We start from the raw sequence: 14,766 nt of genomic DNA on the forward strand, positions 1-14,766 counted from the left end.
AAAATGAGAACACAATCACTTTGATACATATTGGAATTTTATTTATGATACAGAACCATAAGAGGAAGCAATCTTCCAAAATCATTTTGAGGTAAAAGGTGGACAAATTGATAAATACAGACTTATCTGTTTATTGGATGATTGGTTAGACGGGGTGGGCCTGGTCCAACAGATCAACATGTACAGAACTATTTATTTCTTCCAAGCATTGTTTTCATAGTCCCATTTGGCTGAAAAGCCCTCCACAGGGTTGATCCTCATATCCAACATCCTCTGGAGCTCCTTCTGCTTGTGTTCGGGGTCAAAGGTATGTGGGACATCTCCATAAACTAAACGGAAGACAAAGGACATACAATCATTTGATGTTTCCACCTTCAATAACTGTCCACAAGTATGATCCGGGATGAGATGATCAGCAATACTTTTTATGAGGCATGATAAAGTCAATACAATTTTTTAAGTTTTTTTTTTTTTTTTTTTTTTTTTTTTTTTTTTTACTTACCATACTTCCTCTGCCACAATACAACTAGGCCAGTGAAGCCAATGAAAAAGAAAATTCCTGCAACTACTGATTTCCACTCTCCTGTTCCCTTTTCCATTTCAGCGAAGCTCTCTTTGAAGCTGATACGATACACTGAAATAAAAAAAAATATGTAATTAGTATTTTAAAGTAGAAATTCAAAACCATCAAAGAAGTCTTCAAGAATAATTATATCACACACATGCAATCTTTTCCTCTTTGGACAGCACAGCCCAGGATCCCTTCTCTTTTTCCTTCAGAGACTTCTGTTCAGGACTCAGCTGCTGCACAAACTTGATGTCAGGAAGGGGGTTCTCCCGCCGATCAAAGTATGCTGGGAGTGTGTAGTCCTCAACCTTAGCAACTCCTGAGATGACAATTAAAACAATCACAATTCATACAAAGCATTCTTTTAGTTATACCTTTGTTGGTAAAATATAGGGATGTGACGGTAAGGAAATTGTTCCTTACCGGCAATAAAAGAGTTTCCCCCTTTTTTCCACCTTGCTTTTAAAATCACCTACAAAGCATGTCCACTAGCGCGAAGCGAGCAGAGCAGACCAAACTTTAAGTTCATTCCTATGGAAGTTGAGCTTTAAGCTCACAGGAATGAACTGAAAACACTCGCTCTCAACTCAACTTCCATAGGAAAGAATTTAAAACACTCACTCTCCTCCGCTCACTTCGCGCCAGTGAACACGATTGCCCATACAGCCGTACGCATTTTACTCGATTTAGCAACAATTCGGGGGCGGCATTTGCTTGAATAGTGGGTTCATTATTATTCTTAATGAAAAACACAAAAGAAAAACACAAAAGAGTACAATGACAAACTATTTTACAAAAGCACAATTTTTTTATTATTATTATTATTATTATTATTATTATTGTGTGTACACAAATAAAAATGGACCCTTTAGAGTTTCTTACTCTTCTCTGTATGACCATAAATGACAGAGTATTTTAAGTTGTTTCCACTGTTATAATGAGACAGAATCATTTGGCATTGAGACGATTTGTGTCATGGAAGTCCAGTGATTAAATACGCATGTCCTGGAAATGGGAAGCTTCAGGTGCCACTTAGTTACTGTCTCCTAGGCTCAGAATGTAGATGGCACATTTTGTTTTAGCTCATCTCTCCGTGATTTCTTGAAAAATTTTATATTGAACCTTGTATATCCGCCATTGTAACTGCATGTTAATGAACTCGAGCGTAAAGTTGAACTAATTCCTGCACGAGTTTTTTTTTTTTTTTATTATTCAATTTATTTTGTACTTTTATAACACAAGATATGCTTTTCAGTTTTCTAGCTAATTGTGACCAAATACCTTTTGTTTTTATCAGCCCTACAAAAAAAATAAAAACCTATGCAAGAGTGCAATTCTGTTGGAGGCTGTACTGTACCAACTACCTCAGAGGGGACTAAATGCCACTAGGTGGAACAAACTGTAATTTGCACAACTGTATGTTCAAAACAAATGAAAAGAACCCTAGCATTTGGGATTTGTTGCTTTTTTCTGTTGTACCGAACTTGTATCGAACAGTGACCCCAAAACCGAGGTACGTACCGAAATGTGACTTCTATGTACCATTACACCATATATATATATATACACACACACACACATACATATATACATATACATATATATATATATATATATATATATATATATATATATATATATATATATATATATATATATATACCAACTGAGGCAAGTGGAACGGTTTGCATGCAACTTACCATGCCCACCACGAAGGCAGATGGAAGTGGATAAGGCCCGTTTACCAACAAGACGAAGTGCTCTGGTTGCCAACATTCTGTGTGAGAGCAACGACACAAAAGTTAATGATAAACTACTATTCTTCTTTCTAGAAAATCACAACTAAAAAATAAACATTAAATAACTTCTTTAAAAGGAACCAAATTTAACAAAAATTACCAGTTACCAGTATGATCTGTATTTAAACTCATATTATGTGTACACTGTTGATGCATGTGTTTGTGGTCTCCTGTGAAACATTAATAATGATGTGATAAGTCGTTCACTAATTAAAAAAAACTGACAGGTCAATATTTTGTATTAAGCATCTAGTACTAACATATAAATGCAACGGTATATGAATATGCTATACAAGTAGTTTGATTTTTTTTTTTTTTCTCGCTTCACCATGGTACCGCCACACAATTTATTGATATACCTTAAAAAGGGTAAGGGAGCACATACTAGGCTAAGTTACATGGCCCGATTTGTCATGACACCGGCTAACTAACATTACAAGGTCATATCTTTATTAGAAGTTTTTAAACAAAATAAGCATTACATTTAACACTATAATACACATAATAAAGCAATGAACACCGTGAGTGTGTAACCTAAAGTCTATTTTAATCTGTTTTAATACCGTGCTGGATAGATTAGGACACATGTACCGGTCTACTGCTAATGCTAAAATATAGCACCAGTCACCATCCGCAGCAACCTCAATGTCACTACCACAATTTCAAAAATTCTCAATCGCTCGCTCAACACACAAAGCAAAATAAACAAAGCTTTACTGATTCCGACATTGAAGAAACCACGGCTATCAAGATAAATCCGCAAACATAAAAAGAATTATGTCTCACAGACCTAGCGCCTCCGTTTGTCTCTCGCTCAGGGTAGGATAGGAAGTGAGTCAGAGTCCGAGAGTGAGTGACGCGAACAGGAAATAGATGGGCAGATCATTATGGATGACGGATTGTTCAAATGTTCAAATCAAATATTTAACATCATATTGTGTTTTATATATTGTTGTGCATACGAAAAATGTATATAAAACACGTATAAATAAAAATAAAAATAATTGCTTACATTAAGATTATTACAGTTCCATTCTCTGAAACCGACCTTATTCATTTCAGAGCAGCGCCATGACAGGTATTTTTGCAGTGTTTCAGCAGAACAATCCAAAAACACATCAAAAATTAAACTGCTGAAGAGATGTATGTCTGTCCCTCACAGCCTCGCTTTCATTCCCGTAAAAAATGGCGCTGCTGTGAATAAGGTTGCGTCTCATTGGGCTATTTATGTCTCTATAAGCTGCTGTACGTAGGCCGTCCGTCATATAGGAACGGTCAAATCAGATCTGTGACTACTCGAGAGCAAATTGACTGTGCGTCTGCTACCTAGTTATTCACATATATCTATATCTGCAATAGACGTTAGAAGACAACAGCATTTAGTTTATCATTAATGTGATAGGCTAATTCATCTATACTGCATATTGAGTTATACAAACACAAAGCACTTTCTCGCCTCTGAAAGGTTATACCAATTCGTCTGGGATTTTATACATTGGTGGTTTTTACAGCCATAGACTGCACAATTCTGTGACATTTTTGATGACAATTCATTGATTTGTTAGTGTGAGTGATGGACAGCACCATGTTAAGGGTCATACAACCCCAAACCCCCCAACCTGTAGAAATGCAGGTGGGAAGTAAGGAAAGAAAGAGCTATGGGCAGTGATCATTATCCTATAATAATTATGACCGGCGCTAGCATAGCTAGCGAAAGCGGTCATATAGGGATTGTCAAAGTTTTTTTTTTTTTTTTTTTCTCGTCATCTACTGAATTTTTCGTCAACGATACCAGGGACACCGAAACACCGGGGACCATGAAATTTGGTGGGCATGTAGCCCCACTAGACTTTTACGGAAAAAATTCGTTTGGTTTGAATTTATGGCGAATAATGGGACACAGGAAGTGTGTTATAACTTCTGCATACATTGACTGATCTTGATGAAACTTCAGCAGTGTGTTCGTTGTAAGAGGCCGATCACATGGATGTGACTATTGTGAGTCAAAGTTATAGCGCCACCAACTGGCAGCAGGAAGTGTGTCACTTTCAAAATGCTTTGAAGTCACCCTCTTACTTTTACCCGATTTGCTTCAAACTTTATGTGTATAATGTAAACACACGGCAGATGTAGACCTGTGAAAGGATTATTGATATCTTAGATACTGTTGCCGTGGCAACGCATCAAATTTTAATATTCTTTTCGGATGCGTTTGAGACTCTTAGCATGCTTGAAATTGGATGAAACTCGACAAACACATAACACTTATTTGCAAGTAGACATGTGAAAAGTTTCAGAAACGGGCGTGGCAGGGGGGCTCAACAGCGCCCCCTTGAACAGGGTCTGAAAACTTGGTCCATATATCAAACACGCTTGCATGAATTAATATGAAACTCGGTACACATATAGATTTAATCGGGCTGAACAACTTTCCCTCTATCAAGTTTCACGCCAGCCCAACAGGAAGTCGGCTATTATGGGTTGTTTGGAAAACGCTTGCTGTGGAATGTGATGTACTCCTCCTAGAGAATTCATTCAATCACCTCCAAACTCAGTCAGCATGAAGTCAAGACATTGAGAATGCTAAATTGCGGACGGATTTTTGATATCTCGAACGGTTTGGCCGTGGCGAGGAAACAAATTTATGGCGAGAAAAGAGAGGAGTGTTATAACTTCTGCATACATTAACTGATCTTGATGAAACTTTAGCAGTATGTTCGTGGTAAGAGATCAGATGGATGTAACTATTGTGAGTCAAAGTTATAGCGCCACCAACTGGCAGCAGGAAGTGTGTCACTTTCAACATGCGTTTGACAAAAGTGGGTGGGTTAGTTTTACCAACAGTTACAAAAATCAGTATATATATTGGTCTCACCAAGCCGGACAACTTTCTAATTTACAGTTATTAGCTCAGAGCAAAAGGAAGTCAGATATTTCGGTTTGAATGTGGATTTTTTGGATATTTCAGACTCTGAGTTTTTAGCTACTCTTCCTAACTGGTTTATTTTATTCACACCAAACTTTTTCAAAATGATAAAGATACATTAAAGATGCTAAATTGTGAACGGATATTAAACATCTCAAACGGTTTTGCTATAGTGAGGGACTAAAGTAAAGTAACACTTAAAGCCTCATCTTCTAAAAATGTAATTAAACACTATTTATTTCTATATAAAAGTATAAAAATATCACAACTAAACCCATTTTATTCTTTTTTTTTTCAATTTAATAAATATTTATAAGTTTAAAAATAGCAATTGTACTATTTAGTCCCATAAAAGTCAAGTCATACATACATAGGGCTATACTGCCCTCTTGTGTTCAAAATCAGGTAGGCCTATTGTATCTACATAAAAATATACTAGGTATGTGACGGTGAGAATATTTTACCACCGGTTAATCGACGTGTGACACCGCTGGGGGCTTTTGAATCGCCAACTTAAAAACGAAAGTAAAATATGTTTGTCCACACTGACATTGATAGTGGTTGAGCGAGCGTTTCAAATTAATTCCTATGGAAGTAGGAATTAACTGAAAAACGTTCACTCTGTTCTGCTCGTTCCTCGCCGTGGATGCGCACCGTTATGAATGCCCGTGCAGCCATGAGCATTTTAGTTTAATTTTAAAATTAGCGCCTTTCGGGGGTTGATTGCTTGAAATTATTTTACAAAAGCACAATGTTGTGTTTTATTGCGACTGTACACAAATATAAGTTAACACTTTGCAGTTTGAATGTCGTCCTGTATAATGACGGAGTATGTTTTTATGTGTCCACTGTTCAATCGCGCCCACGCCACACACACACACCCACCCACACACACGGTTTACTATCTTTGTGGGGACTCTCCATAGATTAAATGATTTTTATCCTGTACAAACTGTATATTTTATCTCCTTACACTAACCCTACCCCTAAACCTACCCATCACTGAAAACTTTCTGCATTTTTACATTTCCAAAAAAACTCATTCTGTATGAAGCTTGTTTACCCATGGGGACCTCTATTTAGGTCCCCACTATGATACGAGTCCCCATGAGTCTGTGTGCATTCAGGTTAAAGTCCCCACCGGGATAGAAAAACATGAACACACACACACACACACACACACACACACACACACACACACACACACACACACACACTCCAGCATTGCAATCTTGACATTGCAGCCTGTTCATTATAGTCTTAATAAAATATAATAATAAAATGGTCAACCTAACATATAAAGATTACACTGCTCTAAATAGTCAGTAGTACAATTCGTACAATCACAGTAAGCACCGCTCCACTGTGAATTTTCCAAGCACATTTTTGCGCATGTGAAGAGGATAATTTTTCCCTTCGATATTGGAACGTGAGTGAAGTACAAAGCATATAATAAACAATAGTTTAGCATCCAAAAAAAGGTAATTATATATATATATATATATATATATATATATATATATATATATATATATATATATAATAGGGGAAAAAAGAATTTAACGCGTTAAACATTTCAAATTAATCGCAAAGATTAACGCGTTAATTCCCCCAGCCCTAATATATATATATATATATATATATATATATATATATATATATATATATATATATATATATATATATATATATATATATTAGGGCTGGGGGAATTAACGCGTTAATCTTTGCGATTAATTTGAAATGTTTAACGCGTTAAAAAAAATAACGCAATTGACGCAGCACTTTTTTTTTTTTGCCTCGTTTTAATGATTTGCTGTTGCGTCTGCTATTAAAAAGGCCGAAATATGCCGTCCTGCCCCTCCGTGTTCGGCGATCAGGTTTCATTCTCGGGCAGCTTTCATGAGCGGGTCTTTTCCGCTCGGTATGTGCGTCGTGCTCTGTGCTCCGTGCGCGCGCGCGCGCGTGTGTGTGTGTGTGTGTGTCGGCGCGCTCTGTCGTTAACTGGTCGTTAACGGCCCAGCAGCGGCGCGCTCTCCGTTCCGTGTATGTGTATGTGTGTGTGTGTGTGTGTCGGCGGCTCATTTATTTATTTTAAGTGACAAGACAAAGAATATTACTTGTCAGATATATATATATATATATATATATATATATATATATATATATATATATATATATATATATATATATATATATATACCCAGCAAACACAAAACGTTTTTACAACGTTTCACAACGTTGTTTTTAGGTTGCAATTAGGTAATGTTGCAGTGCAACGTTTTAAAAACGTTTAAGAAACCACACCTAAAAAAAAAAAAATTATGTAACCAAAATAAAACGTTTTAGAAACGTTGTGAAAATACCAACCAGGTATGTTTTCTTTAGGTAGTCAAAAAAACGTAAATATCACGTTTGTCTACTACGAAAAAAAAACCAGACCAAAATGCAACTTTGGCGAGACGTTTTATTTAGGTGTTAAAATAACGTAGTCTGCACGTTGAAATAAGTTTTAAAAGAAACGTCACGACAGTATTAATACAACCATGCCAAATCTCCAATGGTGCATTCTCCCAGCAAACACAAAACGTTTTTACAACGTTTCACAATGTTGTTTTTTTGGTTGCAATTAGGTAATGTTGCAGTTTTAAAAACGTTTAAGAAACCACACCTAAAAAAAATAAATAAATAATGTAACCAAAATAAAACGTTTTAGAAACGTTGTGAAAATACCAACCAGGTATGTTTTCTTTAGGTAGTCAAAAAAACGTAAATATCACGTTCGTCTACTACGAAAACAAAACCAGACCAAAATGCAACTTTGGCGAGACGTTTTATTTAGGTGTTAAAAAAACGTAGTTTGCACGTTGAAATAGGTTTTAAAAGAAACGTCACGACAGTATAGGCTACAAACATGCCAAATCTCCAATGGTAGGCTACGTTCTGTTTGCAGTGTTCGAATTGTGTCAAAGCTCTTTGGGGTAAGAGCTTTTGTCGGTTGGGCAAGCACAATTCTCTTTCACTTGTCTCTTAAAAAAACACGTACACTGTACACACGTGTCCCGAACAAGCGTTAATGCTGAAATTCTATTCAGATCTGTAAATTACCAAACAATCATAAAAGAAAGAATATTATCTTACGTCATGCACTGTAAAAAATATTTTTGCAATTTAGTTATTTCAACTTATTTTTGTGAGTAGAGATAAGATTGTCCAGACAACAAAAAATTGTAAGTTTTCTTGTCCTCAACTAGACTGAAAGTTGAATGAACGACTTAAATTGTTATTTTAACTCAAAAATGTATGTTTAAACAACTGCACTAGATTTTCTGTTGAATTAACAAGTATAATTGTTATTTTAACTTATAAATGTAAGTTGAAACAACTGCACTAAATTTTCTGCTGGTTTTACTTCAATTATACTTTAGTGCTTTATTAGAAGTAAATTTGTAAACTAAACTTAGTAAACTAAACTTAATTTATCTATATATCTTGCTGTCTGGTAGACTGCATAAAAACCTAAACTTCAATTTTATTAGTGTGTACATTAAAAACATTACACTGTAAACCCCAATGTTGTCGTTAATAAAGAAATCAAGTTGTCATAACTTAACATTACTTACAAGTTTTTGCATCAAAAATTAAACATTTGATTTTAATGTACTCATCTGGCAGCAAAAATCTTTCAGATTAAGATTTTAAGTGTTATGCACTCAAAATGTCAAGTAATTTAAATGATTCCCTATGTGTCTGTTTAATATGATTGTGCCTGAAATTCTGCCTTGACAACACGCTGATTGGTCGATGCACAAGGCAGTAGTTTTTTTGTTAATCGTGAATTTGCTGATGCAGGCAGCAGGCCAGAGGCACTGACACTGCATAAAAACAGTAATTTCGGGGTTAAAACGGAGCCGGCCCGTCCATCACGTAGCCTACGGACATTTCAGGCTTCGCATTTGGAACTGAATCACACAAGACCATAGACAGTATATAAACACAAGACTGACGCAGGCTGTAAATGGAATCTTTTTTTGAACCGACTCTCGAGCCTCTCCTCCCCCTCCCCCGCTGACTCGCTGCAGTTCTTTCGCGCGCAGCCGCAGAGAGCGTCCGGTATTTTCTGAGAAAACGTATGGTAAGTGTGAATTCATAAAACTATTTTAAATAACATGTTTGCCAGAACATAACGTCAACATTTGTTCAATGTTCTAATGTTTTTATTTTTACTGTATTTTCTAGACCGACATTGTTTTCGAGCCGTTAATTCCCGCTCCTGCTCCATTCAAATCTTGCGCGCTGATAACGTCCGGTATTTTCTGTGAGATTTACATCAGACGAAGGTAAGTTTGAATTCATAAAATCATTGTAAATAACATGTTTACCATAAAACAACGGCAAAGTTTTTCAATGCCATATTTTATCTGAACCGTATTTTATAGCCCACTGCCTTCGTTACTGCGTACGCTGACATCGTCCAGTGTTTTCAGACGTTTAGCCTATATCAGACGAGGGTAAGTGCAAATTCATGAAACCTTTTTAAATAGAGTATTTACCAAAACATAAGATTTGGTGTTGATTTAAATTGAGTGTGTTTATGTTGTAAAATAAGTCTAGCTAGTTAGTCTAACTTAGTTAGGTACGTTAACTGCTAACTGATGTTACTTAACTTAGCATCTGCAACTGTAACTACACACATTTCTAAGTTAGTCATTAGTTAAATATTCACGTTTATTAATTAATTAACTGTTAATTAATTGGCTAGTGTGCTTGAGTTGTTAACGTATTCTCCTTTGACAAATTAGTAGAGACTTTCTTCTCAACTGTCCTCAGAGGCTTCAGAAACAGCACTGAAGGAAGCTGACTTTTGATTGATGTGAGGCAGACAAGGCCGAAAAGGTTTTAGCTATGTACTTAAAAATATATCATATTTGTTAAAGTGCAGTGTATCACTCCATTTGTTTGTTTTAATGTTCTAGTAAGTGTAGAAATCTACCATGTACTTAGTTTTATTATGATGTAATGTACTGTGCAAGTTATATATATGATTGTTTTCAGGCCAGTTGGTAAATGCTGCCATTCTTCTCAAATACTGCTGCTCTTCAAAGAACAGAGTCATTCATCAGGTAACACACACAAAAATAGTTTTTGTTTGAATACCATTTAGTTTCCCAAGTTATCTTGTATTTTATTTAGTTAATGAAACGGCAAGAAAGCACTTTGACTTGCTTTATTTCCATTCTTGTTGCTGTCCAACTAACAAAATTGCTTTGTATTGTTACATTTTTATTATTATATCACTCTAACCTGTTATTTACAATTATGAGCACAGATTAATTAAATTACACTAAAAAATTGTCTAGCAGTTTTTATTCATGGTCAGATTCAATCCATCATGGATGGATTTGAGCACATAGACGATTCACTGATTTTTTTACTTCCTTGTGTTCAAGCTTCAGTCAAGTTGATTAAAAGCTGCTTGTTCACCAACCGGACCAAACAGGATTTTTTCTTTTACCTCAGTTTCATCTCAGTTGCAGAGCTCTACCAGATATAGGTAAGTCTTCACCACAATCTTTGAATTAAAAAAAAAGTTACTGTCAAATTGAATCGTTATGGGTGATATAAATAGCAAGTAATACGTCTGTGGTTTGAAATGTCACGGTTTTCATTATTACTATTCAGTGTTTGGATTTTGCCTCGCGCCATTTCAATGCGCTTTTGTTCATGTTTTAAGAAATCTTGATAATAGGGTGAATTATTCACAATGTTGTCACAAATTTAAAGGGGTCATATAATGTCATTTTTGCACAAGCTAATATGAGTCTTTTTTTCTTTCTTTTTTACCTCAGTCACTTCAATTCAACTCAGTTGCAGAGCGCCAGATATACGTAAGTTTTGACCACAATCTTTGAATTACAAAAGTAAATGTCATATTGAATCGAAATGGGTGATGTACAATTAATACGTCTGTGGTTTGAATGTTTTCATTATTTCTATTCGTAGTTTGGATCTTGCGCCATGTCATCACGCTTTGTTCATGTTTTAAGAAATCTTGATAATAGGGTGAATTAGTCATGATATTGTCACAAATTTAAGATTATTGAGTGTATTTCAAATCAGAGTGTTTTGCACATAGAAGATTCGCTCATTGTATTTCCTCGTGTTGACTCACAGGTTCCGTCAAGTTGACTAAAAGCTTGTTCACCAACCGGATTTATTACCTCAGTCACTACATAAGTTGCAGAGCACCAGATACAGGTGAGTTTTCACTGCAATCTTTGGCAATCATTAAAATTAACTATCAATTTGAATTGATGTGTGTAAAATAAGTAACTTATTATATCTGTACTTATAAATGTTACTGTTTTTATTGATATTGGAAATGGTTGTGGCGCTCTCGCGAACTCATTTTGAGGCCCACACAGAAGAAAAAGAATAGTTGAAAGAAGTATTTTTTCTTTTCTTTTTTTTACGAAGTATTCTCGTTGCTTGATAAACTTAAGGTTGAGCCACTGTAGTCACTTGGACTATTGTAACAATGTTTTTACAATTTATTCTGGGCTGGCAGATATCGATTACCCAGCAGTCTATGAAGGAGTGAGCCAGTTCTCAGATTTCATCAAAAATATCTTAATTTGTGTTCCGAAGATGAACGAAAGTCTTACAGGGTTGGAACAACACCTTTAATGCTTTTCATAGTTTCTTTTTGAAAGGAATGTTGTGAACAGGATGTTTCATGTGTTGGTATGTTGTGGGAGTGGCATTTTAGAGTGTTTAGTTTAATTGATGAATTTGTTGAAGCTTGAGAGCATAAATAATTGGTAACTTAGTTGATATTAAAATGGCATTTAAGCCAATTCATAGGTCTTTAATGTGTTAAACAATGTTTAAACGGTATCTTTTGGAACAAAGGATGTTTCTATATTGAATGCTGTGGGTTGATCTTGTTTAATGTAACAGATTAATCCACAAGACATGCATTGAGACAGGTGTAAAACACCTTTTCACAAGGTTGTTTTCTGCAATTTCATTGCAGTTCATTGCAAAAAAAAATTGAATTGTATATAACACCTGATGTACTTGTTACATCATAAGAAGAATGGCATCTACGCTAATGTAAAGGCCATTGCACACTGAGTCCGAAATTCGCATCCGAAATTTTCGCACGTTAAAAAAAAAATTCGACCTCACGTTATGTCAATCATGCTTGCACACTGACCTACGAAACTTTCGTCCGTAAAAAAAAATTCGGATTGGGTTCGATTTTCTGCGTTTTTCGCATCCACAGACAGTGTTTTGAGAGTTTTTTTGAAAATTCAGAGCCACCGTACGCGAACGACAAAATCCAGAATGACGTCTGACAAGTTGATACACTTCACGCAACACAAGTACTGTATGAAAAACAAAATGCGGATTACAAAGACACTGAATAAAATATAACCTGTATACAGCTGTTCTGTCTGCCCAGTGCTTCTGCCGGCCGCGCGCGCGTGTGTGTGTCCGTCCATAGATTGCCAGTCTCTGTTCAGGATCGACTGGTTCACGGAAATTGGTCGTCTTCTTTTTAATCTGTGGCTCCAGTATCGCTAGCAAAGCATCAAACTGTTCCACTGACATTCTGAGGTAAATTGAATCGCTCGGGATAATTTCGCAACTCCTTGATAAGGAGGTGAAACTCTCCTTCCTCTCGGCGCAATCTCAGGATTGGATGCACCCAATATTTCCTCTTTCTTTTTTTCTTTTTAAGAAGAGTGCAACAAATTCATCCTCACTGCTTGACGAATCTTTTTGTATTTTTTGCGTTTTTTTCCGCAAAGGTTTAATAAATACGCATCGGACTCAGTGTGCAAGGTTTCTGTGCGTGACGAATTTTAAGGCTGACGAACACGAAAAAACGCATACGAAAATTTCGGACTCAGTGTGCAATGGCCTTTAGTCTTTTTGTTTATTCCAAGGTTTACTGAAGTCAGCCGGATCCGGGCCGTATCCAGATCAGGTGGTGGACCTGCGCCTGGACACGTCCACAACGCATCCCTGAAGTGCCAGCCTCATCAGCCCTGTGAAGGCCTCATCGACACTACAGCCATCAGCACTGATCCTCAACAAACTCGTCTCCATACCGGCGTGACTCCGACTTCCAGTCAGATGAAACTGGATAATATTCTGAATGTTCTGATCCAATCTGACTTCTGACCTGTAATGCTGCCTGAATCATAATCATACACTGTTCGTTCTTTGCCCAGAGGTGAACTGAGTGACTGAGCCTGGGTTCTCCCAAGGGTTTTTTTCTCCATTCTGTCACCTGATGGAGTTTTGGTTCCTTGCCACTGTTGCCTTGGCTTTTGGCTTGCTTAGTTAGGGACATTTAATATTCAACAATATTATTGATTTGCCTTACTTAAGGTGAAAGATGACGCAATTTTCTCCTAGAAACAAACTTTGTTGTATTATTTTCATGTTATCACTGTGCTGCTTTGATACAATCTGTATTGTAAAAAGTGCTATACAAATAAAGGTGACTTAACTAATTAACTTATTGTAAATTGTATCAGTGATCGTCAATTTTACATATTTTTTTTAAATCAAATGTATTTTACAAATTAATGTTCTAGTAGTAATTCATTATTTGGTACTGCTGCAGTTTTTAAAACACCACTTTAGTTGGCTGAACTTATTGGGTGTAGTTTAGAAAACTAATCTTTAGTTTGCTGAACTTATTGGGTGTAGTTTAGAAAACTTAACTTTAGTTGACTGAACTTATTGGGTGTAGTTTAGAAAACTAATCTTTAATTTGCTGAACTTATTGGATGTAGTTTAGAAAACTTAGCTTTAGTTGACTGAACTTAAATTCAAAGTTTACTTAACTAAATTAAATCAGTTCATTGTACTTTATAACTTGTCAGGTAAACTTATCCAAATTTGTCAGGTACACTTTTATAAATAAGTTAGTAAAACTCAAAAAAATCCATGCAAAAAGATAACAAAAAATAATGAGTTAAGTCAACAAAAGATTTTTTTACAGTGTGGTGAGGTGAAAATGAGGATTCACTCTGCCAGACTCTCGTGAAAGTGCTTATCTATAGCACGAAATTTATTTCTCGTAGGCTACCATTTATTCGCAAAAAATAGTTTTTGCGTGCATATGATACGCACTTTATGGCGTGTAATACACGTACTACACACCCCTAATCCTACTCAAGGGGTTTGCAGTGCGTATCATTTACACGCAAAAAAACAAAACAAAAAAAAAATATATATATTAATGTATAACGTATAAATGGCACGATCAATAAAATGTATCTGTTTATAAATTTGAGCGTCTTTTCAGACGCAAATCTTTGAATTACTTTCTAATGGGAGCGGCAGCGCAATACTTTGATTAAAAATAAATATATTACCTAATAAATTATGTTTCTATTATTTTAGTTTTAATGAAAAACCAGGGGACCCCCGATGTAATTTTTTTGGGCCTT

At 35.8% G+C, this 14,766-nt stretch overlaps 1 protein-coding gene across 1 annotated transcript; it reads right to left on the reverse strand.

The window, feature by feature from the left end:
• Positions 1 to 19: 19 nt before the first annotated feature.
• cox4i1 (cytochrome c oxidase subunit 4I1) lies at positions 20 to 3,565 on the reverse strand. Its single transcript, XM_081373249.1, has 5 exons — positions 3,158 to 3,565; positions 2,269 to 2,345; positions 723 to 887; positions 503 to 634; positions 20 to 329 (listed from the first exon to the last, which is right to left on the reverse strand). Exons 2-5 carry the CDS (start codon positions 2,342 to 2,344, stop codon positions 193 to 195), a joined length of 510 nt encoding a protein of 169 aa, XP_081229375.1. The 5' UTR covers position 2,345; positions 3,158 to 3,565; the 3' UTR covers positions 20 to 192.
• Between the last annotated feature and the right edge of the window lie 11,201 nt (positions 3,566 to 14,766).

Source organism: Scardinius erythrophthalmus (genome assembly GCF_964197995.2).
Source record: "Scardinius erythrophthalmus genome assembly, chromosome: 8".
Taxonomy (NCBI): domain Eukaryota; kingdom Metazoa; phylum Chordata; class Actinopteri; order Cypriniformes; family Leuciscidae; genus Scardinius; species Scardinius erythrophthalmus.

Coding starts and splice junctions, on each gene's coding strand:
- cox4i1 (XM_081373249.1), bottom strand. CDS start 2,344: ATGTTGGCAACCAGAGCACTTCGTCTTGTTGGTAAACGGGCCTTATCC. Junction 888..2,268: donor CTGCCTTCGTGGTGGGCATG/GTAAGTTGCATG, acceptor TTGTCATCTCAG/GAGTTGCTAAGGTTGAGGAC. Junction 635..722: donor CAAAGAGGAAAAGATTGCAT/GTGTGTGATATA, acceptor TTTTTATTTCAG/TGTATCGTATCAGCTTCAAA.